Source organism: Glycine max, chromosome 1 (genome assembly GCF_000004515.6).
Source record: "Glycine max cultivar Williams 82 chromosome 1, Glycine_max_v4.0, whole genome shotgun sequence".
In the NCBI taxonomy this organism is placed as follows: Eukaryota; Viridiplantae; Streptophyta; class Magnoliopsida; order Fabales; family Fabaceae; genus Glycine; species Glycine max.
In genome coordinates, this window is record NC_016088.4 from 52,970,252 (window position 1) to 52,997,973 (window position 27,722).

The 27,722-nt window shown below is 36.0% G+C and overlaps 3 protein-coding genes across 4 annotated transcripts; 2 read left to right on the forward strand and 1 right to left on the reverse strand.

The window, feature by feature from the left end:
• Positions 1–1,616: 1,616 nt before the first annotated feature.
• On the forward strand, positions 1,617–6,347 carry LOC100792590 (probable disease resistance protein At5g66900). Its single transcript, XM_003516545.4, has 5 exons — positions 1,617–2,582; positions 3,084–3,487; positions 3,671–4,041; positions 4,871–5,142; positions 5,347–6,347. The coding sequence occupies exons 1-5, from the start codon at positions 1,958–1,960 to the stop codon at positions 6,180–6,182; spliced, it is 2,508 nt and encodes an 835-aa protein (XP_003516593.1). The 5' UTR covers positions 1,617–1,957; the 3' UTR covers positions 6,183–6,347.
• Positions 6,348–7,451: 1,104 nt separating this feature from the next.
• On the reverse strand, positions 7,452–19,803 carry LOC100783967 (serine/threonine-protein kinase SRK2I). 2 transcript variants are annotated; one of them, XM_014776091.3, is made up of 9 exons: positions 19,157–19,803; positions 14,985–15,059; positions 14,796–14,897; positions 14,662–14,715; positions 14,452–14,544; positions 9,903–9,995; positions 8,973–9,077; positions 8,787–8,885; positions 7,452–7,971 (listed from the first exon to the last, which is right to left on the reverse strand). In XM_014776091.3, the coding sequence occupies exons 1-9, from the start codon at positions 19,325–19,327 to the stop codon at positions 7,759–7,761; spliced, it is 1,005 nt and encodes a 334-aa protein (XP_014631577.1). In that variant the 5' UTR covers positions 19,328–19,803; the 3' UTR covers positions 7,452–7,758. The 2 variants fall into 2 exon arrangements, with proteins under 2 accessions (XP_014631577.1, XP_003517280.1); XM_003517232.5 differs by having other exon boundaries at positions 7,452–8,046.
• Positions 19,804–22,696: 2,893 nt separating this feature from the next.
• Positions 22,697–27,642, forward strand: LOC100784838 (upstream activation factor subunit spp27). The gene is made up of 6 exons (XM_003517234.4): positions 22,697–23,256; positions 24,641–24,758; positions 24,924–25,098; positions 25,544–25,600; positions 25,955–26,133; positions 27,369–27,642. The coding sequence occupies exons 1-6, from the start codon at positions 22,898–22,900 to the stop codon at positions 27,492–27,494; spliced, it is 1,014 nt and encodes a 337-aa protein (XP_003517282.1). The 5' UTR covers positions 22,697–22,897; the 3' UTR covers positions 27,495–27,642.
• Positions 27,643–27,722: the final 80 nt, after the last annotated feature.

Sequence of the window (27,722 nt, forward strand, 5' to 3'; positions counted from 1 at the left end):
TGACATCTTATTTTATAATTAACTTTGGCATATATCTGCAGAACCTTACCAAAGTGTTTACTACAAATAAATAAAAATGACACGGTCATGATTGCATGATACCCCAGGTAAAGTCCTCAATGAGGTTAAGGACATCGTTTGTATTTTGTTACATTTGCAAGGGTTTTTGAGATCTATTATTCTATTTTAATTTTTTTTTCTTTAATCCTCCAATTTATTAGGAGAAATAAATTTTAATTAATTCAAAGATCGGTCGGAAAATAAGTAAAGTCTATTGAAAAATTATTTATAATTTGTAATTTTTGTCCTTCTATTTTTTTTAGTTCTTATGTTTTAAGAAAATTATGTTCAATTGTTAATTTTATATACGTTTATTCCTTTTATATGTTAATTAATTAAATTACTTTTTATAATATCTCAAATGAATATGTTAAATTTAGGATTTGATTGGAATAAAATAAAAAAAATAAAACAAATGCAACATTGAGAATTGAAAAGAAAACTAAAATTGCAAAAAAAAAAATGAAGACGGTCTAAACTATTTTACAACTATTATGTTTGATAAGTTTATTAACTTTTATAATAATTATATTTTTAGGTTTACAATAATTATCTTAAAAATTATTTCTATTTTGATTTGTAATTTAATGAAAATATAAATTGCATAGTTTTTTCTGATAAAATTATTCACCATACATTAATTATTATTCAAGATATAATATCGTAAATTTGGATTTTCTATAAAAAAAAATGTTTTAAGACCAATTTTAGAATGGATCACCGGATTGGTCATCCATCATAAATTAGGTAGTGTATTAGTGTTTGGGTTGATTATAATTAGATATATTTGAGATTAAAATTTTATAAGTTTGTGTGAGTCTCATATTTTTATATTCTACTTTAATTTAAATATTTTATCTTTTTATCTCAATTAATCTTTACATCTCTTTCATTCCTTTTAACTAAAAAGATCTTCATATTTACAAACTTTTACCCTAGTTTAATAAGTTAATGTCTCCTTATTTATGTGAAATTCTAAGATAAATAATTAAATTTACTTGTAAAAACATGAAACGCTGACAAATTGATCCTTCATAAATGAATGATCTATAAATCTAAAAAAAATACAATAAATATATCATGTAAATAATTTAATGATAAACTAATTCTTAAACTTTACAACTTAATATCAAATTGAGCATAAAAAATATAATTTATTATTAAATTGATTCTTAAATATTATAATGAACGTTTGGTTTGTCATTAGAAATTTTATTTTGAGCTGAACCAACTTTAAATATCTTTTGTATTGAATCAAAAAAATTATATTGAGTTTTACTCTTAACTTAATTCTATAATAAAACATTCAAACATAAATCATATCACTTTCAAATTAATTTTAATCAAATCAATTTCATAAAATTAATTTAATTTAAAATTAATTTTATCAATTTCATTCAAACTCATACTTTAAGAATAAAATAATCTCATAAATATAACCTGATTAATTTATCATATTTTTTACATGTTCAAAAATTAAATTTATATTTTTAATCTTTCAATATCAATTTACCACCACATCACATAATTTTCATCACAAATTTAATTATTTATCGAAAGTTTTATCATAGTTTATTCCTTAACGAGAGTTATTCATTCAAACACGAAAATCCTTCCATTCCTGTTTCCTGTAAGTAGCTGGGCAAAGAGGACGAAGATGTGTATTTGGTTTAGCTAAAGTTAATAGATACTATAAATTAAACACAGCGAAAGACCAAAAGCAACAACGAAAAATCGCGTTTGGCGATCGATAACAGCTTCCTCACACTTCATTACAACTTCGATTTCATCGTTACTCGTTTTGATTCCACACAACACAAAAGTTGCATCCATTGCTGTTGTGTTCGGCTTCGATTCGAGAAAAGTTCGGATTTTTGTCATCTGGGCGTGGTTAGTGATGGAAGATCTGTTCAGTGGAGGTGCTGTGGGAGCAGTGATGGGGGAGTTACTGAAAGGGGCTATTGCGACCATAAACAAAGGTCGAGACTTCAGACCCACCCTCGAGAGCAACATAGAAACCTTAAACTCTCTGGCTCCTCAAGTGGAGGAGATGAAGCGTTACAACAAGATGCTGGATCGCCCCATAGAGGAGATAGAGAGGTTGGAGTCTCAAATGCGAGCTGGCGAAGAGCTTGTTCGCAAGTGCTCCAAATTCGGTCGCTGGAGAATGCTCTCTTTCCCGTATTACCAGAGCAAGCTTCGGAGCAAGGACGAGGCTTTGAAGAGGCACTTTTCGGTGAACGTTTCGGCGGAGAACAAGAGGGACTTGATGGAGATCGTGGCCAGTGTGAGACAGATTCTGGATATTCTGTCCAAGAAGGAGGGTTTTGGGCATTCGTTCCATTTAAGGGGTCTAAGTGGGGCCCCCCAAGAACCGGAGTGTGTGGGAATGGATGTGCCTATGAGCAAGTTGAGGATTGACTTGCTCAAGGATGGTGTGTCCGTTCTTGTCTTGACTGGTTTGGGGGGATCGGGGAAAAGCACGTTGGCTAAGAAGATCTGTTGGGACCCTCAAGTCAAAGGTAACTCTTCCCTCTCTTCTTCTCATTCCTCAGCATAAGATTTTGTTTCAATTGCTCATTTGGTGCATAATCTTGACGCTTTAGTCATTACGCTAATTACCTGTTTGGATACAAGCTATAAGTGCTTTTGAGAGCTTCTCTACTGGAAAAAGCTCTTTAATTCCAATAGAGAAGCTCTCAAAAGCTGTCAAAAGGACTTTAGCCTTGTATCCAAACTACTCGTTTTAGCTCTTCATATGCACTTTTTAATCCATTTTAGTTACGATAAAGACTAAAACAGATTAACGAGTAATTACTAAATGTAGAAACTAAAACATAAAGATTGTACAAGTATAGCGACCAAACGAGTCATTATCTTGGTCATCGTATGATATGTTATTAATCTGAATTATTACTCTTTTAGTGAAATCACTAGCTCGTATAGTGAGTTATGTATGGCATGCATTGTGGAATAGTATTTCAGATTCTCGTTGGTTTAGAAAGCTGTTTTGTTTTGACTAGGCAAGTTTGGGGGAAACGTCTTCTTTGTCACCGTCTCAAAGACACCCAACTTGAAGAACATTGTAGAGACACTGTTTGAACACTGTGGTTGTCCGGTGCCTAAGTTTCAAAGCGATGAAGATGCAATCAATCGATTGGGATTTCTGCTGAGGCTTGTTGGGAAAAATCCAATATTGTTGGTCTTGGATGATGTTTGGCCTAGCTCAGAAGCTCTTGTTGAGAAGTTTAAACTAGACATACCTGATTACAAGATTTTGGTGACTTCAAGGGTTTCATTTCCTAGATTTGGCACTCCATGCCAGTTGGATAAACTTGATCATGATCATGCGGTCGCCCTTTTCTGTCACTTTGCACAGCTGAATGGCAAGAGCTCATACATGCCTGATGAAAATCTTGTCCACGAGGTACACCTTTTACTTCTCCAAAATCATTCACCCCAGTTAGACATGATTATATATAGCAATACAGAAAATTTATGTTTGTTTGTCATGTTCATCCTTGCGCATTAGGATACGAACAGCTTAGTTACCTGAGCCTTTTATCTTATTGTTCACTGATTTTACTATGTTGCACTGAAATTAATGCAGATTGTGAGAGGTTGTAAGGGTTCACCATTGGCGCTTAAGGTCACCGCAGGGTCACTCTGTCAGCAGCCTTATGAGGTGTGGCAAAATATGAAGGATTGTTTGCAAAGTCAATCCATTCTGCTGGAGTCTAGTAGTTCTGATTTGCTTTTTCGTCTTCAACAAAGTTTAGATATATTGGAGGATAAGTTCAAAATCAACGAAAAGGTGTGCTTCGAGGATCTGGGGCTATTTCCTGAAGATCAAAGGATCCCTGTTGCTGCCCTTATTGATATGTGGTCAGAACTGCATAACCTTGACGAAAATGGTAGGAATGCAATGACCATCGTCCATGATCTAACCATCAGGAATTTGATTAATGTCATAGTTACAAGGTATATATGGCTTCTCCCTGTTGGTCACATTAAATGCTTGATTTAATTTAGACTTAATTGCAAAAAGAGTCCTCCTATTTTTCTCATTTCACTAAATCGGTCCTCCTATTTTTTAATTCACTATCGAAGTCCTCCTATTTTTCAAAATTCACTATCTGAGTCCCCGGAGGAAAAATTGAACGTTGACCGTTAACTTTTTTTACGGTCTCATTTTCTCGTTGTTCAATTTGAATTCGTGTTGCTGATTTTGGGAATTAGAGATTTTTGGTAATGTGAAGGTTAGGGATTTTGGGTGGATGAAGTTTACGATTTGGGGTTGGAGTATGAGACACATGGATTAAAGAATTCAGTTAATAACATTTAATTAATTTTTTTTTCCAAAATACCCTTCATATTAGTACTTGTAGAAGAGGAATAAATGATTCATGGGAAACAATATTTTATTAAATGAAGAACATAATAGGAATATTATCATTAAATGAGATAAAAGTTAGTTAGTATTTGTTTATATTTAGATCCAATTTTTTTTTTCTTTTGCTTATATTTAGGTCCGGAGTAGTATGATGGAATAACAATAATTGCTGATCCAATGCATTAATTGGGCGGATTAGTTGCATTTATGCACGGACAGATAGGATGGTTAGTGCATGAAGTAATGTAAGTTTAAAACGTTATAACTTCAGCAGAGTTCATAAACTTAGTAGTTAGTACATGCATGAGACGTTTTGGGATAAATTTAGTAGTTTAAATTCAAGAAGAATGCAGGGTGTGTAACTTTTTGCTTGTCATTATGAAGCAAAGAAATAAAATTGTTCATCTTGTGGTCCAGGAAAGTAGCAAAGGATGCAGACATGTACTACAATAACCATTTCGTTATGCTGCATGATCTCCTTAGAGAGCTAGCAATCCGTCAAAGCGAAGAAAAACCATTTGAACAGAGAGAAAGACTGATTATTGACTTAAGTGGAGATAATCGTCCTGAATGGTGGGTAGGACAGAATCAGCAAGGAATCATTGGCCGTACTTTTTCATTCATCCTCGGAACGTCGTATAGACAGAAACAACTAAGGGTTGCTGCTCGCATATTATCTATTTCAACTGGTTTGTTTCTCTCTCTCCAAATTTTAGGGAATGCACATACACAAATGATTAAGAAAGTCAATAAACGTACCCTTTAACTATTCTCAACGATTAAAAAATTAAATTTCGCAACTGTTTTGGAAATGTATGGACTAATAAGAAATACTCCTGCGCTGTGCCATACTTCATCTTCCACTGTTGATGTCAAATATGTTGCCTCTGCAGATGAAACGTTTACTTCAGATTGGTGTGACATGCTACCTGATGAAGCTGAGGTTCTAGTTTTAAATCTTAACTCTAGCCAGTACCCATTACCGAAGTTCACAGAAAATATGAGCAAACTTAAAGTTCTGATAGTCACAAATTATGGTTTCCATCGTTCAGAATTAAACAATTTTGAGCTACTTGGTTCTTTATCTAACTTGAAAAGAATCAGATTGGAAAAGGTTTCAGTCCCTTCCCTCTGCATATTGAAGAATCTGCGAAAATTGTCCCTTCATATGTGTAATACAAGGCAGGCTTTTGAAAACTGTTCTATCCAAATCTCAGATGCAATGCCAAATCTTGTGGAGATGAGCATTGACTATTGTAATGATCTGGTTAAATTGCCCGATGGGCTGAGTAACATCACCCCATTGAAGAAGCTTAGTATCACTAACTGTCACAGGCTATCTGCATTGCCACAAGATATTGCGAAGCTGGAGAATTTGGAAGTGCTAAGGCTATGTTCTTGCTCTGATTTGGTAGAGATGCCAGATTCTGTTAAAGGGCTTAACAAGCTAAGCTGTCTTGACATCTCAGATTGTGTAAGTCTGTCCAGATTACCAGATGACATTGGTGAGTTGAAGAAGCTTGAGAAGCTCTACTTGAAGGGTTGCTCAAAACTGAGTGAATTGCCGTACTCCGTCATTAATTTTGGAAATTTAAAGCATGAAATATATGTGATCTGTGACGAAGAAATGGCTGCCTTGTGGGAAAGTTTCCCTACCATTCCCAAGTTGAAGATAGAGATATCTTCAATGGAGATTAACTTAAATTGGCTTCCAGGAGTTCATTCCTGAAACTTGTTTCTTGAAATTGATGGTGACTTAGAATCATGTTGAAACTGGAAAATAATGTTCATGTAGTGAATAAAGTAGGAGTTTGTATCAGTGAATTTGTAGATATAACACGTCAATGTGGCCTGAAAGAACACTTCATGTGTAATTTTAGCATGTTCATTTTTATATTTGTGATTAACTACGCAATATATTCTCGTTTATTTGAAGAAGAAAAAAAGGAGATTGCCTATAATTAATTTTGGTAGATATTCGCGGAACCAAAGTATTTATTTTATATATAATAAATAAAAAATGACATGGTCATGATAACATGATACACCATGTAAGGGATACCTAAATGTGGTTATCAAGGGTATCTTATGTGTTTTGTTGCTTTTGCAACAGTTATCGAGACCTATTCTTCCATTGCAGCTTCATTAGTCCCCCACAAAATTGCATAAATATTAGTGGATGAGTTGAATTTGACATTGGCTTGCAAGTGTCCGACTAATGTGGAGAAGTCATTCTCATTTTTATGTTGGAAAGCCAATATATTCACCGTATTTGAAAGGAGACGAATAACGGTTCTTCAATATAATTGTTTGCAGAGGGTAAGATTCATTGGAAAACGTTTCAAGATAATCATCACAATTCAGAAATTAAACGCTACAAAAATTTAATAATGAAAATGGACTAGGGAAACAGTTCAAATAGTTTATTCAAGTTTAAAAAAGTAACACATGATTCTTTATAAGTTCTAATTACTTATTTAACAAGGTTCACTATCAAATTTATGAATAAACTTTTATTTGATAAAATAATTATTAAATATATACTTAATGAAACTGGTTATCTAACTGTACCCGAAATTATTCCACACGTAAAGCAAGAGGTTGAATGAAAACATTTTATCATACACATAAAAATACCATTCCGAAGAAGGCAATTTAAGGAATAAAAGGATCGAAATATAACCCACAAGCAACGAGACGATTAATACAGGCTCAGGAAATAAAATTCTAAGGCCGTCCACCCCATTCTAGTACACTATTGTAGAATCTTATCACATCTTTTTTAGTAGCATTCACAGCTTCGTGACTTGCATTGCAGCACAGAAGAGGACAAGAGGTACAACAGTGCCGAAACGAAAATATGCAAAAAATAAACTGAAATGGTGAACAGGAATGAGATGTTCTAGATCACAGGATAAACACAAGAACTCCTAAAGGAATGGTCACAAGGCTGATGTATATGCAAACAAGAATCCTGACACCAATATAACTGACAAGAGACAACAAAAAGGCTAGTGTATATATATGATATAAAACAAGTATTCAACAGGAAAAGAGGAAAGGGTAATTATGATTTCTCAGCCACCAACCCTTCTGAGTCTAAGAATCATGTTCCTTCCCTCGGCAGTTCACGAAGTATACAACATACAAATTAACATGATGAACTTTGTGTATCATCCAATCTTACAGGAAATACGATCTCCACACTTTCTCTTTCCTTGATTAAATTAAGGGAGATTGCCCTGTTGAATATTAAGATGCTGTCCATTCATTATGCTGTCTCTAAAATGCAGACGATGATTAAATTATATGGCATACACTATCTCCCCACTGCTATCTACATCAAGCTCAAAGTCAGAGTCTAATTCATCCATGTCATCATCTATTATGTTATCAGCCATAAACTGGTCTAAAGAATAGGTCCCCGCAGCTGGTATGGTGGCTTCTGAAATTATCTGCATGATCGTATCAATGTTCTGCATGGGCTGATCTGATTCTACAAATTGGTTACCCATGATCTTTTCATCCATCAAGTAAGGAGGAAGATTTTTCAGAAACCATTCATTTTGCAATATTTCAGGAATAGTGATTCTCTGTCAAATTAATGTCCAAATGCATAAGGTTCAAATAAATCAATAAACTAGCAAGAGTGGAAGTTAATCCCTACCTTATATAATCAAGAGGTTCGATTCATAATATGCAATCAACAATTTTCCCTGCTGTCTATTATCACAATTTTTTATTATATAGTATTGAATGTGGCCGTGCCTACAATATTCTTATCAATGCTAGATTTACAATCTAAGCAGCGTAGGACCTAGAAAATGGAAGGTATAATATTAAGATGTGTCATAAAAGGTAGACATTCCTATCTGATGCTAGATATAAAACTTAAGTGGCTCTAGACGTAGAAAATGTGAAAAACAGGTGCTCCCTGTCTAACTGCTTTTTTTCATGTTTTTTTTTTAATAAAAAAGAAAGATAATGGAAGTTAGTGGGTGATTTGTGAAGGTAGTTATAATGATAAAATATTAACTTATAAATGTAGTTATAAGGATAAAACGGGCATAAAAATGTGTACACCAAAACACCATATTTCTTTTATATATAGCTATAGATAATATTATTTGTATTAAGGAAGATGCCAAACATAAGGTTATCCTTCATCAACCCAGATCATAATATAGTGCTTGAACTGGGGAAAAAAACTTCTACCAACACTTTCAAGTGGGAGGCTAGTAGTGGTAGTGTATAAAAATGCATCTACAGAACAAAACTCCTCAGGAATTGTATATATGCAGAAGTAGGTGATTTATTAGAAAATAGAAATTACCTCTGCAGGGTCAAAAACAAAGATCCTTGAGATAAGGTGGCGACACTCAGGAGATACTTGAACATTGTCTGGAATGGAATACTGGACACTGAGAACCCTCTGCAAGGAACCAACCAAAACAGGTTGTGCTCACGCAACCAGGAGCTTGTAAAGAAAACATGCAAATATCTTAAATATCAGATCAACCTGAATTGTCTTCCGGAAATCCTTTGGATCATTAGGATCTTCAAAAGGATATGATCCCACTAGCATCACAAACAAGGTTACTCCACATGACCAGACATCTGCAATCTGATATTAAGTGCATGACAACATTAAAAAATCCATTTAATATACCGAACATACACACTAGAAAAATAAAAAATTTAAATGTTCGATCACTGTGCAATCCAATTTCATCACATGGGTGAGACTCAAGAATACACAATTATCTGTAGGAGCTTCATTAGTGTATTGCACATTAAAAATATGAGAAATACAATAACAATAAAAACCACAAGTCCACAACAACCAATCCATTTCCCATTAGGTGAGGTTAGCTACATGAATCAATTGACACCATAATGTTGCAATGTGAATCATGCTATGGCACATAATATTAAGAACCAACAGTTATCTGCTCTCTTATAATTAATAAAAAGAGATTTAAATAAATACTGTAAATTAAGTTAAGAAGTTCAATTAGTGCCAAGACATGAACTATGTATAGACAACAACCAGAAAAACAACAATCTTTGTCTAGAGTTCAGGCTAAAATTACAACTGGAGTCAGTGATGACAGATAGATTATCAAAAAAAAAAAATTGCTTTAGCTCCTTATTCCAGGGTTTATAAGTCAATATAACTCACTAGCCCACAAATTATTTCTATCAAATTATAAGATTAAAAAACTTCGTACCCCATTGCCCAGAGGCTCTTCGCTATGCGAAGGTATGGGGGAGGGATGTTGTACGCAGCCTTACCCTTGCATATGCAAAGAGGCTGTTTCCGGATTCGAACCCATGACCAACAAGTCACCAAGGCACAACTTTACCGCTGCACCAGGGCTCGCCCTCTATCAAATTATAAGATTAATACAGAAAAAGAGTAAGACTATGAAACTAAAAAGTACTCTACCTTGCCATCATACTCTTGCTTCAGCAATACTTCTGGAGCAATATATGCTGGAGTTCCCACAGTTGACTTAGGTTGTGAATGAAGCACGGAAGACTGCCAATAACAAAATCTATTACATTTGCAGGATACAGAAATTGATCAAAACAATTCAAATTCTTTAAAATAAAATAGAATACAAAGGACGAAAGAAAAATCCAACTATTAATGGACCTCAATGTGTCGTTACATGAACATGGATGACCTCTATTTTAATTACAATGTACCATAAAATATACAACACAAATGCAAGTTGAATTATCTTAATAACACCGCAAAGGTGTGCAACAGCTAAATGATCAGATGCCTCAAGAACCTCAGGAAACATTTCAGTTTTTTGTTGTCCTCCTGTACGTGAAACATTGAAACATAAATACAAAAGAAGAAAGTTCAAAGATCAGAACAGAGCAAGGGAATGCAATGATCAACTTAAATTCAAATTGGCTACTGTTAAATGGATTTTCTCCTTCACAAATGTAAATAAATCCTGTCAGAAAAACACTAACTAACAGCAGATCCACACCTCTACAAATTCTTTAATCTTCTACTATATACCAATCTATAATACGTTCCACAATATCCTACTGTGTATATTCATTCCTCAAGAACCCAGAATGTCCACCCATAGGAGTGAAACGGAATACTTTCAAAAGTAAAGGGGGAAAAACAGAAGCTGAGGAATAAGGTATTTACAACCTGCCCTTAAGCATAAAACACCCGTGTAAACTGAAGTACAGAACCCAAGTCTAGTAAACCAAAAGTACATCTAGAGTATTAATCAATAAAGGTAACAAAATATCTGAAACCAAAAGATGTGACACGGCTTGGACCCCAAATATCAGAGTGAATGGTGGAAAAAGCAGAGTTACATCTTGTTTCAGTTCTTTTTGGAAAAGACGACCTAACATGTTTTCCTAACTGACATGACTCACTTCAAGACTTGAAGTTTGTTGAGACTAGGAACCATTTTCTTCAGCTTAGACAAGTGCGGATGACCCAAGCGATCATGCAAAAGCTTAGGAGACAGAGACATAAAACAAGACACTGATGAACTCATTTCCAAATAGTAGAGACCTCTGGATTCATGTCCTACGCCAATCAACTGACCTGTACCACATTCCTGTATAACAAAGGAATCAACATCGAATGTTACAAAACAATTTAATGCTTTTGCTAGCTGACTAAGAGAAACTAAATTGAAAGGACAGTTAGGGACAAAAAGGACTGGATCCAAGTTTAAGGACGGAGAAATAGAGCCTTTGCCGACTCCTTTAGAAGTGACTTTGGTGCCATTTGCTAGTGTGATTAGATGAAGAATTTTAGGAGGAGACAGAGAGGTGAATAGAGAACTATGATCAGAAGCACCTGAATCAATTACCCATGGATCTTAACTATCCACAGAATGAGAGATGCAAGTTGTTGAAGTACTTGGGCCTGAGGATGATTGAACCTAACTGTTGGACTTCAGCTGGAGGTACTCTTGATACTCCTCTTCAAAAAACTTTGGCTCATGTGTTTTCGATGTGGAGACATTTGCTGTTTTCTCAGGCTAGCCAACTATATCATAGCAGGAGTCTCGAGTGTGGCCCCTTATCTTACAATGTGTAGTAAAGCTGACCATTTCTGCCACCACCACATCCTCCACGTCCACGATTTTCGTGGCCTCTTCCTCTTCCTCTTCCTTGACTGGACACCATTGCTGAAGATTCAGTAAGCTCAAGTGAATTTTCATTCTTTCTCGGATTAGGAACACGAAGAAGGCATGTAAGAAGACTCTTCATTGAGGGAACTTCTTCATTAGTCAAAACTTGATCACGAATATGATCGAAATCTGGGTTCATGGCCCGCAAGGCCAGCACCATATACAGGTTGTCATGCTTTCTTCTCATTTCTTCCACTAACTCAGCATCTAGGAACATTCTTAATTCTTCAACTGCAGACTGAAACTGTGCTACAAACGAGGTCATATCATGATTTGTTTAAGAGAGGTCAATTTGTCAACTGCATCATACAATCTCTAAATATCATTGTCATAAATCTTTTGGGCCTTTTTCCAAAAGGAGTAACATGTTTTGAAATACCTTAAGGTCACTAAGATGTTTGGCTTTACTGACTGTCACTGCAAGGCACAAAGCTGGAAATCAAGTTGTTTCCATTGTTCTTGTTTTTCTGCAGGTATTTCAGTAACCTGCTTCTGAGTGCTCATGATGTCCTTGGCCAAGGAACCAAAGTTCAACAGAAGAGGACCTGGACAAGTAGTTTTTGCTGCCATTCAGCTTTTCTGAGGTTATGACTGGTGTCCCAGAAAACAAAACAGTGGGACCCACAGTGGAACTGACAGTGGGACCAACTCAGGAGGAAGCTCCAGAAGGATTTGTGGAGGCCATCTCACAACAAGAGACAAAGACAGAAGATTCGCACAAAGAGAACCTTCAAATTTTCCAACTTGAAGAAACACTGACGTTGAAGAGAGATAATGAAGATTTGAGAGCAGAATAGGGCCCAGATAGGTCCGGCGAACCTTTTTGGACTGTCAGAGCACAATTCTGACTGGTAGAAGGTGACGCGTGGATCTCACACTCCAAGAAAGGCGTCGTGGGGAAGCTGGGCATGACGGCGCGTAGCAGACTTTAGGAGCGCGTGAGTGGATAGGTCGCGCTCACTGAGGTGCACCAAACCCTGGTTTCTCCGGAGTTATAGCTGACGGCGGACTGACAGCAAACAGTGGCGCCGGTGATAATCAGGTAGAGCGGGATCACTTGAATGTAACTAGAGATGATTGAATGGAAATCCTCAAGTGTGTTCTCTACACTTAGGCTCTATTATATTAGAAAACTTAGCTTACTCAGTAAGCTGAAGAGAGGTAAGTACAAAATACAGAGCTTTGAACAAAGCAGGTACAGCAGGTATGCAAGAGACAAAAATAAAATGTAAGCTACTACTCTAGGTACATCATGACCTATTTTCCAACATTTACAATCATCCTGTAAATTCTCAATTATTTGCTTCAGCTTCGGATCAGCAGTACTTCATATTAGAGCTCTTTTCCTTGTTCGCAAATTGGTCAAGAAATCAACACCAAGAATTCCCCTTCCTCATGAATGCAGTACAAGTCATCTTCTCTCTTCCCAGCTTGTAGACCACTCCAAAATGGTACCCCAATAACATTGATACCCAGCATGGAACCGATTACAACTAGCCACCTTTTGTTGCAACAAATATTTTAAGCACGTTTGGTCAATAAAAACTATGAAACTTCTGCCAATAAGGTAATGTCTCCAATGTTGTACTGCTAGCACTAGAGCATTAATTCTTTCTCATATACTGACTCCTACCTATAACGAGATGAACACAATGTCTGCAATATACTCTTCAATTGTTCCCATTTGACAAAGATAAAAAAGATCTTCAATCATATTGTTGTAATGACAATCTCCATACACTCTCAGTGCTTGCTTCAATCTAGTCCAAGTCAAATGTTCTTTGGTCTCCTTCAACAAATTAAACAAGTGGATGGTAGCACCATCCATGCTTAGCTTAGCCAACTTAACTTCAACTTCATCCGACATACTTTGAACTTTGAAATGAGTCCCCACCCCATTTATACACCCAACAGGATCCATGCCATCAATTAGGGGAAGCTCAACCTTACAAACCGCCATAAAATACTCATCAATGGGGTCTTTGACCAGCAACGAAGTTCCTCCTCCACTACCAAGGGTCACACCATCACCCATATTGCTTCCACTACCTCGTTCATCAAACGAGCATGGATCCAACATTTTTGAAGAAGTCATTGCTTAAATTACCATTGAAAACTTCATTGAATCCTTGAATGCAACAACTTTGGCTTCCAGCACTTCTACTTTATCCACCATCTATGGAGGCATGAGTCAGCCTTCCACAAATGGAGTCTGAGCCATTTACTATGCAAAACTAACTTCCACTGTTCCTCCATTTCCCTATATTCACCCCACACCCCCAACCAACCTGCCAACTTATCATTCTCCTAATTCTCTTCTCACTAGTTTTCCTCTTCTTATAAATACTTTCCAAATCCTGGACGTTTCAGAATTCAAGCCTACATTCTGGTCTAGCACTCTATCACTTAGCCTTGGGATAAGCCCAATTCTAATGAATGGATCAGGCACAAATTTAATTAATAATTCAGATGATCAAAATTCGCAATGATAATCATGCACAATTGTCCCTTCCAATAACAAAAATGAATAAAATCACCTTTTAGAAACTTAAGGAGATAGCTACCCAAGTTCAATGCAGTAGTCTATATTAGTAGAACAAAATAGCTTCATAAGAAAACTAAAGAACAACCTTATGGAGAAAGTAATTTGCAGATATGCTAGTTTTCGAAGGAGCCTGAGCTGCTATTAGAAAGGTGCAATTAAATATATGACAAAAGTATTATTTAAAGGTAAACTTACTGAACCAGAGTCTACACTTCCCAGTAAAATATATAAGCAAGGAACCCACACTATGATGAAGAAACACTTACCTTGGAGTATCCAAAATCACATATCTTCAAATGAAGCGCCGGGCTTCCATCCAACAACGTGTTTTCCAACTTCAGGTCCCGGTGACACACTTCCTTCATGAGGAGACATATTATGATGCATAAGACTCAAAAGATTGACACATTGCCTATACTACATTCTAGCGTAGGTTAAATTTATATCAGATAATGTGGGAGAAAGAGATCAGTTACCATTGCATGACAATAGCTGACCCCAGATATGAGTTGTTGAAAGAAGAAACGAGCCTGTGGCATGACAATGGGTTAATAGTTACACAGGAAATAGAGAGCTAGCACAAGCAAAAGTAAACAAATTGTATAAGAACCTCATCCTCATTAAAACGCCCTGCATTGCAGATTTTCTCAAATAGTTCTCCACCAGATGCATATTCCATTACAATGGCCAGATGAGTAGGTGTTAAAATAACCTGAGTCAAATATCAAAGAACATTTTCCATGAATATGATTATTGTACCTCTGAACATAAAAATATATAAATACAAATATATACCAACCTCCTTAAACCTGATAATGTTAGGATGTCTTAGAGACCTGTGATTAATGATTTCTCTTTTAACATTTTCATCAATCTGTGACACACAGCAAATGATAGGGAAGAGATAAGTCCACTGCTTCATCAACATGAAAAAGAAAGAAAGTGGCAACAAATAAAGATTGATCTAAAAGATCATACTTGAATCATAGTATGATTTAGAACACCCAAAAAGATTTCCTTGTTTCACTATTTCTTTTGTGAAACTGTAAACCTAAAATTTACTTAAACCACGTGATCTGGATTCACCACCTGAACCAGTCCAACATTTGACTGCACACCTCCTTATGCAAAAACCCTTCTTGGCTTGAAGCATAGACAACAGAGGCCCACATTACATTGTGCTGAAATTTATCTTCTATTTAGATTAGAAGAATGGGATAATAAGGACCGAACTACAGATCACATGATTATAGAAGCTTCAATGCCATGTCATGAACCAACTATTCCAAAAGCTCGAGCTAACTGGTGAAAGCACACAATTGGCATTGTATCTAACATTATCCCAACAGCTCAAGCTCTCGCACGAGAATGATTTTTATCAATTTATGTCTCACACTTACTGGAAAATCTATGGAAATATAGGCACACTTACTGGAAAATCTATGGAAATAGTGGATGTTATGGTGAGGAGGAAGATCAATTTTATGTGCCTACAAGAAACTAAGTGGACAGGTGAAAAAGCGAAAATTAGACAACTCGGGATTTAAGCTGTGGTATACGGGAAAATCAGATCAAGAAATGGGGTAGGGATTATTGTGGACAAGGAGTGGAAGAAGGATGTCGTGGATGTAAGAAGAGTAGGAGATCGTATCATAGTCTTAAAATTGGTAGTGGGACAGGACACCTTTAATGTTATTAGTGGGTACGCACCTCAGGTTGGGTTAGCAGAACACTTTAAGGTAAAATTTTGGGAGGATCTAGAATGGGTACTTCAGGATATACCCAAAGGAGAGAAAGTTTTCCTAGGAGGGATCTCAATGGACATGTAGGTAGCGTGGCTAGAGGTTTTGAGGGGGTGCATGGGGGGTTTTGGCCTAGGGGAGATGAATGGGGAGGGTAAATCCATCTTGGAGTTTTCGGAGGCTTTGGATCTTTCTATAGCCAATACATGGTTTAAGAAAAGAGAGGAACATCTTATCACTTACAAAAGTGGAGGGACATGTTCTCAGATAGATTCTTCCTTATCAGGAAGTCTGATAAGAAGTATTGCTTGAACTGTAAAGTTATCCCGGGAGAGAGCTTGACTACCCAACATAGAGTTTTGGTTATGGATGTAAGAATTAGAGATAGGGCAAAGAGAAGAAGTCCTATGGTAGCACCAAGGATCAAATGGTGGCACTTGAAGGGTGAGAAACAAGGAATCTTCCAACAAAAGATATGGGAGGATGGTGTGGACAATCACAAGGAAGTGCAAATGATATGTGGAACAAGATGTCCCAAGAGATTATTAAAGTGGCTAAAGAGACGTTGGGTGAATCTAGAGGTTTTGGACTTAGGGGTAAAGAATCGTGGTGGTGGAATGAAAATGTTCAGAGCAAAGTTAGAGTAAAAAAGGAGTGTTTCAAGGAGTGGTCTAGGTGTAGAAATTCTGAAACTTGGGATAAGTATAAGATAGCTAGAAATGAAACCAAAAAGGCGGTGAGTGAGGCAAGAGCCCAAGCTTTTGACGGACTATACCAAGCTCTAGGAACCAGGGACGGAGAAAGATCTATATATAGGCTTGCTAAGGGTAGAGAGAGGAAGACTAGAGATTTGGATCAAGTAAAGTGTGTTAAGGATGAAGAAGGCAAAGTCTTAGTGCATGAAAAAGATATCAAGGAAAGGTGGAAGGCGTATTTCCACAACTTATTTAATGATGGATATGGATATGACTCTAGCAGTCTAGACACAAGAGAAGAGGACCGGAACTATAAGTACTATCGTCGGATTCAGAAACAGGAAGTAAAGGAAGCGTTGAAAAGAATGAGTAATGGTAAGGCGGTGGGGCCAGACAACATACCTATTGAAGTGTGGAAAACTCTTGGAGATAGAGGTCTTGAGTGGCTCACCGAACTCTTTAACGAAATTATGAGGTCAAAACGCATGCCGGAGGAATGGAGGAGAAGCACGTTAGTGCCAATCTATAAGAACAAGGGGATATACAAAATTGTGCAAATTATAGGGGAATCAAGCTCATGAGTCATACCATGAAATTATGGGAAGAGTGATCGAACGGAGATTAAGAAAGGAGACTCAAGTTACTGAGAATCAATTTGGTTTCATGCCGGGAAGGTCGACCATGGAAGCGATTTATTTATTACGGCGGGTGATGGAGCAATATCGCATGGACCAACAAGACTTGCACTTGATTTTTATTGACTTGGAGAAAGCGTATGATAGAGTGCCTAGAGAGATTTTGTGGAAAGCTCTAGAGAAGAAAGGGGTTAGGGTTGCATATATTCGAGCTATCCAAGATATGTATGATAGGGTATCGACTAGTGTTAGGACACAGGGTGGAGAGTCAGACGATTTTCCCATCACAATTGGTTTGCATCAAGGGTCAACCCTTAGCCCCTACCTTTTTACCTTAATTCTGGATGTCCTCACGGAACAAATCCAAGAGATAGCGCCGAGATGCATGCTTTTTGCAGATGACATAGTCCTCCTTGGAGAGTCGAGGGAGGAGTTGAATGAGAGGTTGGAAACTTGGAGACGAGCTCTAGAAACACATGGCTTTCGCCTAAGCAGAAGCAAATCGGAGTATATGGAATGTAAGTTCAACAAAAGAAGGAGGGTTTCTAACTCAGAGGTGAAAATAGGAGACCATATTATCCCTCAAGTCACACGGTTTAAATATCTTGGGTCTGTAATACAGGATGATGGAGAAATTGAAGGGGATGTGAATCATCGCATTCAAGCAGGATGGATGAAATGGAGAAAAGCATCGGGGGTGTTATGTGATGCAAAGGTACCGATCAAGCTAAAGGGAAAGTTTTATCGGACTGCGGTAAGACCGGCGATTTTGTACGGAACAGAATGTTGGGCGGTCAAGAGCCAACATGAGAATAAAGTAGGTGTAGCGGAGATGAGGATGTTGCGGTGGATGTGTGGTAAGACTCGACAGGATAAAATTAGAAACGAAGCTATTAGAGAGAGGGTTGGAGTAGCGCCTATTGTAGAGAAGATGGTGGAAAATAGACTTAGGTGGTTTGGGCATGTAGAGAGAAGACCGGTAGACTCTGTAGTGAGGAGAGTAGACCAGATGGAGAGAAGGCAAACAATTCGAGGCAGAGGAAGACCCAAAAAGACTATAAGAGAGGTTATCAAAAAGGATCTCGAACTTAATGATTTGGATAGAAGTATGGTACTTGATAGAACATTATGGCGGAAGTTGATCCATGTAGCCGACCCCACCTAGTGGGATAAGGCGTTGTTGTTGTTGTTGTTGTATGTCTCACACTCCATAAACTCCACACTTAATCTAGTGCACAATCAGAAGAACCAAAACCAAGCCAGACAAACAATAAACACCAGATCCCCACTTAAACTTTCCCTCATTTCTTCAGCAGCCTCTCCTCATCAATGAAACTTACCTATCATCCTTTAAGTTAGTTCTAAGCATACTTATGCAGCAACACATGAGTAGAAGATTTTATTTTATTTTTTCAAAAAATAATGACAAAAGCAGAAAGTTATAATTAGAAAAAGGTAGGAAGATAAACTGAATTGCCACATGGATGACACTTCAATCACCAGCACCCAATTAGAAAACCGAAAAAGTGCATGATTAATTGATAACTAGCATTCTCTCTTTCCGTTTTCCCTACGCATCATTAACTGGCTCCAGTAGCCAGCTGAGCTACGCAAATTTTCCGTATTCAGCAACCATATCCCTAGCAGACGTCACCAAAACTAACGAAACAGCCCAAAAGAACTTAACGGCAGAAAAAAAAAATTATTTCACAAGCACCGAAACAAAAATAGAAACCCAAACCATCGTATTACGAGGTAGCATCATACGTCAGCATCAATATACAACCGACACCAATAAAAGGAAAACGATCATGTGAATTATTTTTTTTCCTTCCTTTTTCTCCTTGCCACCCCAAAAAAATCGAAAACCTTTATTTTTTTTTGTTGATTGGCACTAACCTTATCTCCGCGTTCAATATACTTGACAGCAACAAGCTCTTGCGTCTGTTTATCCCTCATAAGCCTTGCGACGCCGAAATTCCCGGAGCCAATATCCCGAACGAAATCGTAGCGGTCGCTATCGTGCATGATCGGCATGTCCACGCCAGGTCCGGTCGCCGGCCGATCCATCGGTTGAAGAAGCAAAGGAGGATACGGCGGTGGTGGTTGCGGATGCGGAGAAAGATTCGGCGACCGGTGAGTGAGGGAGTGAGAGAGAGAGAGAGAGAGTGCAAGTGGGAAGGAAGACTTGTGAGAGATAGTGACGACGTCGTTTTGCGGATGACGCCGGCTAAGGTTGTTTGCCTCGTAAGCAGCATTTTCGTGTTTGCGAGTATTATTTATTGCCCAAAATGCTGAGCCCACAGTTTTCTTTACTGTGGCGCTTATTTTATTTAATTTTGCCTTGTGTCTCACTTCACTTACTTTGTAGTGATGTAATGTAAAGTGAAATTGGGCATTTATCTATTTATCTATCTAATCTAAATCTAGCATTGGATGGGGGCTAGTATGTATTTTGTTGACTGGTTGAGTGTTGTTGTCAGACCATGCCCACTTGACTTGAGATTTTCTCTGTCTTGTATTGTTGTATTACAAAAATGATAGCGGCTTCCCTCATTGGACCAAGTCCATGTGGCACGGTCCATTCTCTTTGCTTTACTGTGAATTGTGATTCTCACACCAACTCAAATGTATTCTTTGAATCATTATATAATGCAGTTATGTATTCAGAATTTGAACCCAAAGTTACACCAATCATACACTAGTTAATCCACCCACTTAGTAGTTGCTTCTTTCATTTTAAATTACTATGCCTTTCAACATAAATTTATTATTAAATTATAATATAAATATTATATGTGTGTATAATGTCGGAAGTGAAGAGAATGGCACACAAAGAATGAAGGATGATCATGGTCTTATCAATGAATAGTGGTGATGTGTGGGAGGAGGGGGAATGAGGTCGCTACAATTGATGTTGGTTTCATAGTGTTAGTGTGGAAAGTTAGAGAAAGGAAATGAAAGCCAAATTCTGATTGATGAGGATGACTTGTACGCGATATACGATTTCAACCAATTTGTGTTGTCGTCCATGAGTATGGTGTGAAGTGTTCTTCCCATTTACTGCAAACCAAGTTTTAATGATCTTCTGATTCACATATTACATTCACATGTGTTTCCTTTCTTTTCTTACAACATCTTTTAAACGATCTTTACCCAGACCAATATGAAGAGTACATCTAGTTAAAAATCACTTTGATAGTAATTAATGGCCTAGAGGAACTATTGGTGATGGACGCCTTGATTTTAAACAAGAAGTCAACAACTATGCTTTTTGGATCATTTTTATAGTGGAGGAAAAATGTAGGAAGAAATGATTTTGAGAAGAAAAAAACTTTTTTTATTTGCTGAATATCAAATTTACAAATTGTACTATATTTATACTTGTTATATTTTAAAAATAAGTTTACTCTATCAACCAAATAAAATGAATCCTTCCAACTCACAGAAAAAAAATATTCTCAATTTAATTTTAATATTATATACAAATATAAATGAACACCAAAAATAATAATTTTGGTGTTGATTGGGCTAAAGAAGAAAGGAAGAAAGAAAAAACATGTGTTTGTTCATCTTTTTTTATATAATATGATTGATTATTTATTTGTTTTGAGTTAGTTACCTTTTGTTCATAGTATTTGTTAGCTCAGCAATATAACACGTAATGATAAGTAGAAAAAAAGAGAGGGTGAAGTAGAGAGTTTTGCCTAGTTAACTATTAGAGTTAGAGGTGAGTAAATCGGACGACTAAACTCATCTAAGATTTGTTCATGTTGGCCTGCATTTTCAATGGGTCGATCTAGCCCAGTTTGTAAAATAAGTGGACTATATTTTGTTGGTTATGATTACCCAACAGGCCGAAGATTAAAAAAAATAGTATTTGAAAATACAAAAGAAAACTACAAAACAAAAAATAACTAGAATTCTAAATTATCATTTTATATTTTATTTTTTGGGATATATTATTTTTCAACAATTATAAAATTTAATAATATAATAAAACACAATTTTCTAATAAAGAGTCTAAATAATGACAATGAGATAATAAAAAAGGAGTCAGAAAATGACATTATAATTTACTAATAAGTAACATTGCCTATATATATATATATATATATATATATATATATATATATATATCAACCAAATAATAAGAATAACAATACAATAAGTTAATTATTAAAAATAATGTCTATTGAAAATAATTAATAGAAATTATTTTAATGGTCCACATACCAACTGGTTAATCCACAAGCCAAACACACTAATACAAATTATGCAAACCACAAAAGCCTATTCTAAATGGACCTCGTTAATTCTGATGTCCGCACAACTATTTAACTATGCTATATTTCCATTCTCCATTATGGACCTTATTATTCCTACACACATGATTTATATGTTCACCTCCAACTTTATCATTTTTTGGACAGAAATATCCTTAACAAGAAGGTATTTTCATTATGCATTTGAACAAGATTTGCCTAAATACACAATAGAAATATATTTTCATTGTGTATCTTAACTAAATCATGTCAAGATATACAACAAAAATATATTTTTTAGTTTTGTATGGGACAATATTTGTTAAGATAAATAAACTTTTTTAAATACATTCTCATGTTACCTGTTACTACTGTTAGATCTAATAAAAATAAGTATTTTTTTTACCAACTGATAAGTATTATTATCGAGGAAAAAAATAAACGAAGGAGATGATAACAAATTTAAAAGTAATCACAAGGAAGAAAAATACATCAATTGCATTATGTATCACTGTATTATTCAGAAAAAAATATATAGCACTGTATCGAAACAACAGACATGAATAAAAACAAAATTTAAGATTAACACTACAAATATTGCCATCTTTTATCCAGGAAACCAGGTATAACGTTAATTTCATCGTACAAATTATTAAAGTAAAATTCCAAATCAATTAAAAAAATAAGGACAAAAATACAGTCAAAATGATTGTCTTAATTTTGGTACATAATTTCGACACTCAATTTTTTTCAAACACTTAATTAAGGACGGAGGCTAATTATTTTTTTCTCCTATTACATTATATTATCCATATTTTTTATTTTCTATATCTCTTTCACTTCGTGTGTTATAACATTTTAGGTGTCTGAAAATTATTTTTCATAAAAATAATATGGAGAACTGGGGCACGTGTGGCGCTGGCAAGTCGTAACTGCTTCCTCCTTATTCCTTAACTTCACGAGTAACGAGAAACGGGCAAGCAAGAAATAGAGACAGAAAAGAGAAGTTTTTATTTTTATTATTATTATTAGTTGTGGACAAAAGCATTTGGTGCTTCTATCTATTTTAACTAAAAAATTAAAAGAAAAAAAATTAAAAGTAAAAAAAATAACATGAAAATAGTGGATAATTATTAAGAGAAATATGTATACAATGGAATATTTCTTTTATCATTAGTAAGTATAAATTACTTATAATTTGTTATTTCCACTTGTGTCCCCGGCCGAGGTATTCCATTTTCTTTTTCTTCCCTGAGACGGAGTCATTGGGTGAGTCACCCGCTGCAACCCAACTCGTGCATTTGAAGAAAGACAAAAAGGGGTTGGTTTTTGGTTTTGGTTTGGTTAACTCCCTCTTCCTCTTCTACTCTCACCCATGGTCTCCGAATCCGAACTCATCGGCCGCCTCCGCGAGTTTCTCCGGAGCTCCGACCTCAACACCACCACAACCGCCACCGTCCGCCGCCAGTTGGAGGCCGATTTCGGAATCGATTTATCCGACCGAAAGGCATTCATTAGGGAACAGGTCGACTTGTTTCTCCAGACCGAACACAACCAACCACAACAAGAGGAACGCCAAAACGACGACGTCGAGGAACAAGAAGAGGATGCGCCTAATAATCCCGAACAAAGCCAACCCTCCGATTCCAAAGAAGAAACCGATGAAGAAGAAGAAGGCGAAGAGGAAGAAGATAAACCTGAACAGGCCAAAAATGCCAAGAAGAATAAAGGACGGTTAGTCAGTTTTTCGCTTTCGATTGAAAACTAAACATTTGCGTTTTTTCTTTCAATTTTCTTCGGATTCTAAGTGTGAGGTTTCAACGAATTTGATTGGCGGTTACTGCGAGCGTAGATTCCATGCCATTTTGCAATCATGGCGTCATCGTTGGATGTTCATTTTTGGGGATTTTCCCTTTTTTAAAATAATAAATAAATAAAAACTGATGATTGCTGTGTGATGTCACTGCCTCACAGGCACTTGTCTTTCTGTTATTTTGAACAATTGGGGTCCACTCTCAGACTATGCTACGTTGCTCTCTATAAAAATTTGTGTGCTTTTCAAGTTAGTGACGAGGTTACTTGCCTTGCAGGTTTACATGAACCAAAAGTGTTCAATTTTAGTTTTTTTTTTATTATGCATCTCATTCTTTGCTTTGCCTAGCAATCTAGTGTCCTTAAGCATGCTTTCTGCTACGATAATGCCAATCACGGATCAATTTTTAATTCTTTTTCGGCTCTCTGCATTTGTGAAGATTGCAGTGAGTAACATGTTCTCATTTACTGGTCTATGACACTGCTATCAAATTAGCAGTTCAGTGTACCTATTCCACAATTGTAGAATCAGGCCCTCGTTTTTGGAATTGTTGATTGTGAAGTGAATTTTTCTGTCACCTCACTCGTTTCCTTGGATTTAGGCAGCAGTTGCTTTAGCAAGAAGTTCCTCAGAAAACTTTTGATCACGCAATGGGATGTTCTAATCCCTCTTAATATATATTTAGTCACTTTTGCTAATTGTTACTATGGTTGGATACTTGGATCCCTGAAGTGAAATGCTGATACTCATACAATTGAATGATTGCTGACTGGAGAATTGATCCATTGGTGGCCTTTTTAAGTTGTACCGTCACCAAGTCAAATTCTTTCCCTTCCCCAAACTACAAATTTTTTTTAAAAAAAGTATGTAAAGCACTATTATATATTCGTCATTATATTAACACTTTGCTTATCTCCTAAGATTTTTGAAGCAAACACGATCTGAATGCTGGTGTAACTCTATCAAGACCATTGGCTTTTGCTGTCTTTAGTCCAAGAGTAAGAAAATATAGACTTAAACTGCAGTACAGTGTTTTTCTTGAACTATTATCCGCAAGCAACTTATTAATTTTTATAGCTCTGGAGCCATGGCAGTAAATCATTCTCAAAAAAAAGTTTCTAAATCACTCATGAAAATTTTCTCTAGAGCAAGAATTAAGATTCTAATTCTAATATGATACTACATGTTAATATATACAAGTACCATTGGTGTTGCTACATAAAATATATACAGGTACCTAAGTGTAAATATTTTCCATTGGTGATGCCCTTGTTTTAACAGCTTCTGTTTCATCTTGTGCTTCAGATCTAACAAGTTAGGTGATGAGGTAGTAAAGAAAAGAGGTGGTGGTTTTTGCAAATTATGTAGCCTGTCTCCGCAACTTCAGGAATTCATGGAAGCTCCAGAAATGGCCAGAACTGAGGTATACATTCTTTTATCATTTCTTTCTGTTATTTATGTAAAAATTGTAATTAAGATAGATTACTCCACACTACTTGTCAAGGTTACCTAAAATTTCTTTAAAAGTGTGTATGTAATGTAATTCTGTTTCTGGCCTTATAGCATCTATTCAAAATGTTGCCCTTAGGTTGTTAAGCAATTATGGGTCTATATTAGGGAGAAAAATTTGCAAGACCCGAACAACAGACGGAATATAATTTGCGATGAGCGATTGCGTTCCCTTTTTAATGTCAATTCCATCAACATGTTCCAAATGAATAAAGCATTGTCAAAGCATATCTGGCCATTGGAATCAGATGATGGTATGCTACTACAACCTTACCCTTTCTTGTTATTATTATGTTATTTCCAAGTAGGGATGTTGATTATTCTTTTAGATTGTTATTTTTCATTGTATTTTTTAGACCGGACATCTAATCTTTTAAATTCCTCCAGGTGGCCTTATTGTGATTGTAGGGTTTCCAACACCTTAAAATTGTGAAGTTTTCTGTTTGAGAGTTTCTTGTCAAAGTATTTTTTTGGGACCTGGTATTAGGCATGATAAAATTATACCACTGCTTTGTGCACCAAACCTATTTACGTATTTTTACATTAAAAAAGAACTTCTATCATTTTATAATATATCCATTGTAATGATTGTTCACTTTTATTTGATGAGACTGCAAACTTTTGCTTCCCTGTTTCATTCTTTTAGTCAATATTTTGTAGATAATTAAAAAAATGTTTAAATTGCATCTCTTGATATAGTTGTCCAGGTGAAGTCCACACCAAAGGAAAAGCAGAAGAAGCAAGAGAGAGATGATGGTATGAATCATGGATTTGGTTAATATTCTATATTATTTGTCTACCTGATCACAGTCAGTTCCTTGCCAATTATAAACTCTTTCTCCTGCATACTTTTATCCCTGTTTACATATTTTTGTTTATATTTTCAATTTTTAATTGTTCATAATATTCCTTTTTTACTTATTGGGGAAAAAAATGAGAAATAATGTGTGTAGTGTATTTATATTGGAAATCATTTGAACACACAGCAACAGCAACTGGATAAACTTTATTTGTTTTAGGGATTTAGGGATATTCACGGTATGTGGTACTAGTTTTTCTCATTTAGGGACATTTGTTTTATAGCATACTGCATCATAACCTCTATGACAGATTCAGATGAAGCAAAAAAAAAGGAAAAACGGCAGAAGGGAGGAGGGAAATCAGGTTTTCTTGCTCCTCTTCAGCTATCTGATGCCCTTGTAAACTTCCTTGGTACTGGAGAAAGCGAGTTAGCGAGAACTGATGTCATAAAAAGAATGTGGGATTACATTAAAGGAAACAACCTTCAGGTTTGTCATTGCTCTGAATTGTCCTGTGCCATATAGCTCTGATTTGTGCTGGGCTTGAATAAAGCTCTGATTTATCTCCCCATGTGAAAAGCTTGAAAAGTTCTATTCCATTCAAACTATGTACATTTTGATTGAATAAACTACACAACAGCCAATGCCAGAGTTATCATAGCAATTTCAGATGGTGCACCTCAAGCAATGTACTTTTCAGATTATAACTAGCTTGTGTTGTATATGGTAATGTGAAAAATCATTCCAAGATTTACAGTTGTGTTTCAAGTTAGCTGTTAACCCAATCATAAAATATCCAACTCCCCACAAGCAACAAGCAAGTCCATTGGCACTTTGACTTTTCTGTAAGTCTTTGCCTCTGTCACACTAAGCTTTGACTTTACTGACAGATGCTCATGGTCCCCTCTGTATACATTTATGTTCTTATCTGCTTGGTCTCTTTTCTGATTTCCCTTCCAAGCTGTAAAGCTTCCAACTCCCCTTGACCAAGAAAATTGGCGCTATCTAACTCTATTGTGCCTTCTACTCCTCTGTTTATGCCTTGCATAAACATCTTCATTATCAATCAATACATTCAGAGTATATTTTGTCCGCCAGCATAGAATACGTTCTCATTGCATATGAAGAAAGTTGTAGAATTTCATAATTTGTTCAATGGACATACTTGTTGGAGTGAAAATGGAAGGGAAGAAGGGGATAAAGATGAAATTTAATTGACAATGGACAATCCATGCATCATGTTTAAATAAATTGTGAATCTTCACCTCTTTCCTTTTTTTGTTTCTACTACAAGGTACTACACACACCATAGGTTTCATATTAGATTGTCAACCTTCCACAACCAGTTCTCTTATTAACAGCTATGTACGTGCAGATATTATACGAGACTTAAAATTTGAAATAAATCAAAATAATGTTGTTCAGGTTCTTTCTTTGATCTATGATTATTTTTTCTTAACCATAAATGGAGCTCATTTCTGAATAAAGAATTTTTCAATCATCAACTTTCCCAAAAGCTTTACACTATTCAGTGCAAGTTCATGTATGGCTTCATTACATTTTTACTCTGCCCTATCATGCTAGAGCCCTTTGGGTTTGAGCTTGAAGCGTGGGCAATGCTGGCTACTTTTAAGCTGCATTTCTGAGCTTTGTAATTGTATGGCTTACTGTGTGTTGTTCATGTTAGCTAAAACACTAGTTAAATTTCCGATTGCTTTGTGAAGGATCCTTCTGACAAGAGGAAAATAATATGTGACGAGAAGCTGAAAGAACTCTTTGATGTCGACTCCTTCACTGGCTTCACCGTTACAAAACTGCTGGCTCCTCATTTTATAAAGACAGAGCAGTGAGTTGCTTGTACATTTTATTAAGGTTTTCTTTTTGTGTCCTGTTGGCAAGGTCTGGCAACAGGAGGAATAGAAATTAGTAAAATGACAGATTTTCTGTAATTTTTTCTTGAAGATTTTAATGTTATGTGACCGTTTATTTTGTTTTAAATTATCCTGTTTTGCCACTTGGCAGTTGAAAATTTTGTATATTTGATTCCTGAAGTTGCAAGGACAATGTTGACTTTATAT